Genomic DNA, 1,170 nt, shown 5'->3' with positions numbered 1-1,170 from the left:
ACACACACACACACACACACACACACACACACACACAGTCAGTCTAAGTCTGGATTTAGTATCTGAACGTGTGTGTGTGTGTGTGTGTTACATACAGACTCAATGATCCTGGTCACTGCAGATGAGGTCAGACCGAACAGATCTTCTCCTTTCAGGTAAACTGGGAAGAGCTTCAGAGTCCCACTGGAGGATCTCATCTGTGATACTGGTTCCAGTATCTGGTCCCACACAGCTGAAGACAGACAGAGAGACAGATGAAATCTAACACTCCAGTACTGTATTTAAACACCACATGTCGTCATCATGTGACCTGGATCTACATGGACTTGTAGATATTCTATTCTGATAGGTGCATACATTTAATTTAACTGTGTTATATAATGTACATATCTCATGGTCTTCATGTCTGCTGTCATCAGTGTGACCTGTTTACCGACTGTACAAACAACAGTAATGACACTGTTTCTTCACAGAGGAAATGTCAGCGAGCTGCCACATGACGAGTCAGAGACATCAATAATGTCAGATACATTCCTGTTTTTACCTTTAGGTGTTGGTCCGGTCAGTATGAGGTCATCATGTCCCTTCTCCACCACCTTCACTTTAAACAGCGGCTGACCCTCCTTCTCTTCGATGTAGCACATGTACTTACAGCGTCTGGAGGACAAAACCGTCATCATTGATGTGTGATCATCAGCTGTGTCAGTATGTGCTTAGAAGCAAACCAGACTTTACCTGCTGCTGTGGCGCATGCTCCAGTAGATGCGGTTGGCATGGTAACCGACGGGGAAGATGGCGGTCTGGTTGTGGAAGGCCTTCATCTGCTGAGGGAGGAGCCTGCCGATAGCGCGGAACAACAGGCTGCCGACTCGGAAGGTGTGCTGCCGCTCACCGCGCTGCACCACGGCGGCGATCTGCCGCGCCTCGTCCCGCTGCACGTACACTCGTCGAAACACAGCGAAGCAGCGCAGCTCCGAGTCGTACGGGTCAGAGGCCACCATCGCCGCAAGGTCAGGGGTCGGTCCTGGAGTGGAGGAGGGGGAGCCGCTGGAAGACCTGTCCCCACTGAGAGGAACTGTCCTGGGCTTATGGAGGTGACAGAGCATCGTCTTGTCCTGGAGGAGCAGAGACAGTGAGACGCCACCTGAACAGGTGTGTGTGTGTGTGTGT

General features: G+C 50.9%; 1 protein-coding gene across 1 annotated transcript; it reads right to left on the bottom strand.

Moving 5' to 3' along the window:
* Positions 1 to 17: 17 nt before the first annotated feature.
* Positions 18 to 1,130, bottom strand: LOC111658177 (histone-lysine N-methyltransferase 2C-like). The gene is made up of 3 exons (XM_023410596.2): positions 736 to 1,130; positions 545 to 657; positions 18 to 232 (listed from the first exon to the last, which is right to left on the bottom strand). The coding sequence occupies exons 1-3, from the start codon at positions 1,104 to 1,106 to the stop codon at positions 39 to 41; spliced, it is 678 nt and encodes a 225-aa protein (XP_023266364.2). The 5' UTR covers positions 1,107 to 1,130; the 3' UTR covers positions 18 to 38.
* Positions 1,131 to 1,170: the final 40 nt, after the last annotated feature.

Source organism: Seriola lalandi, unplaced genomic scaffold, assembly GCF_002814215.2.
Source record: "Seriola lalandi dorsalis isolate HSWRI2012SDOR001 ecotype SW California unplaced genomic scaffold, Sedor1 jcf7180001978881, whole genome shotgun sequence".
NCBI lineage: Eukaryota > Metazoa > Chordata > Actinopteri > Carangiformes > Carangidae > Seriola > Seriola lalandi.
This window is presented reverse-complemented; position numbering and strand designations above follow the sequence as displayed.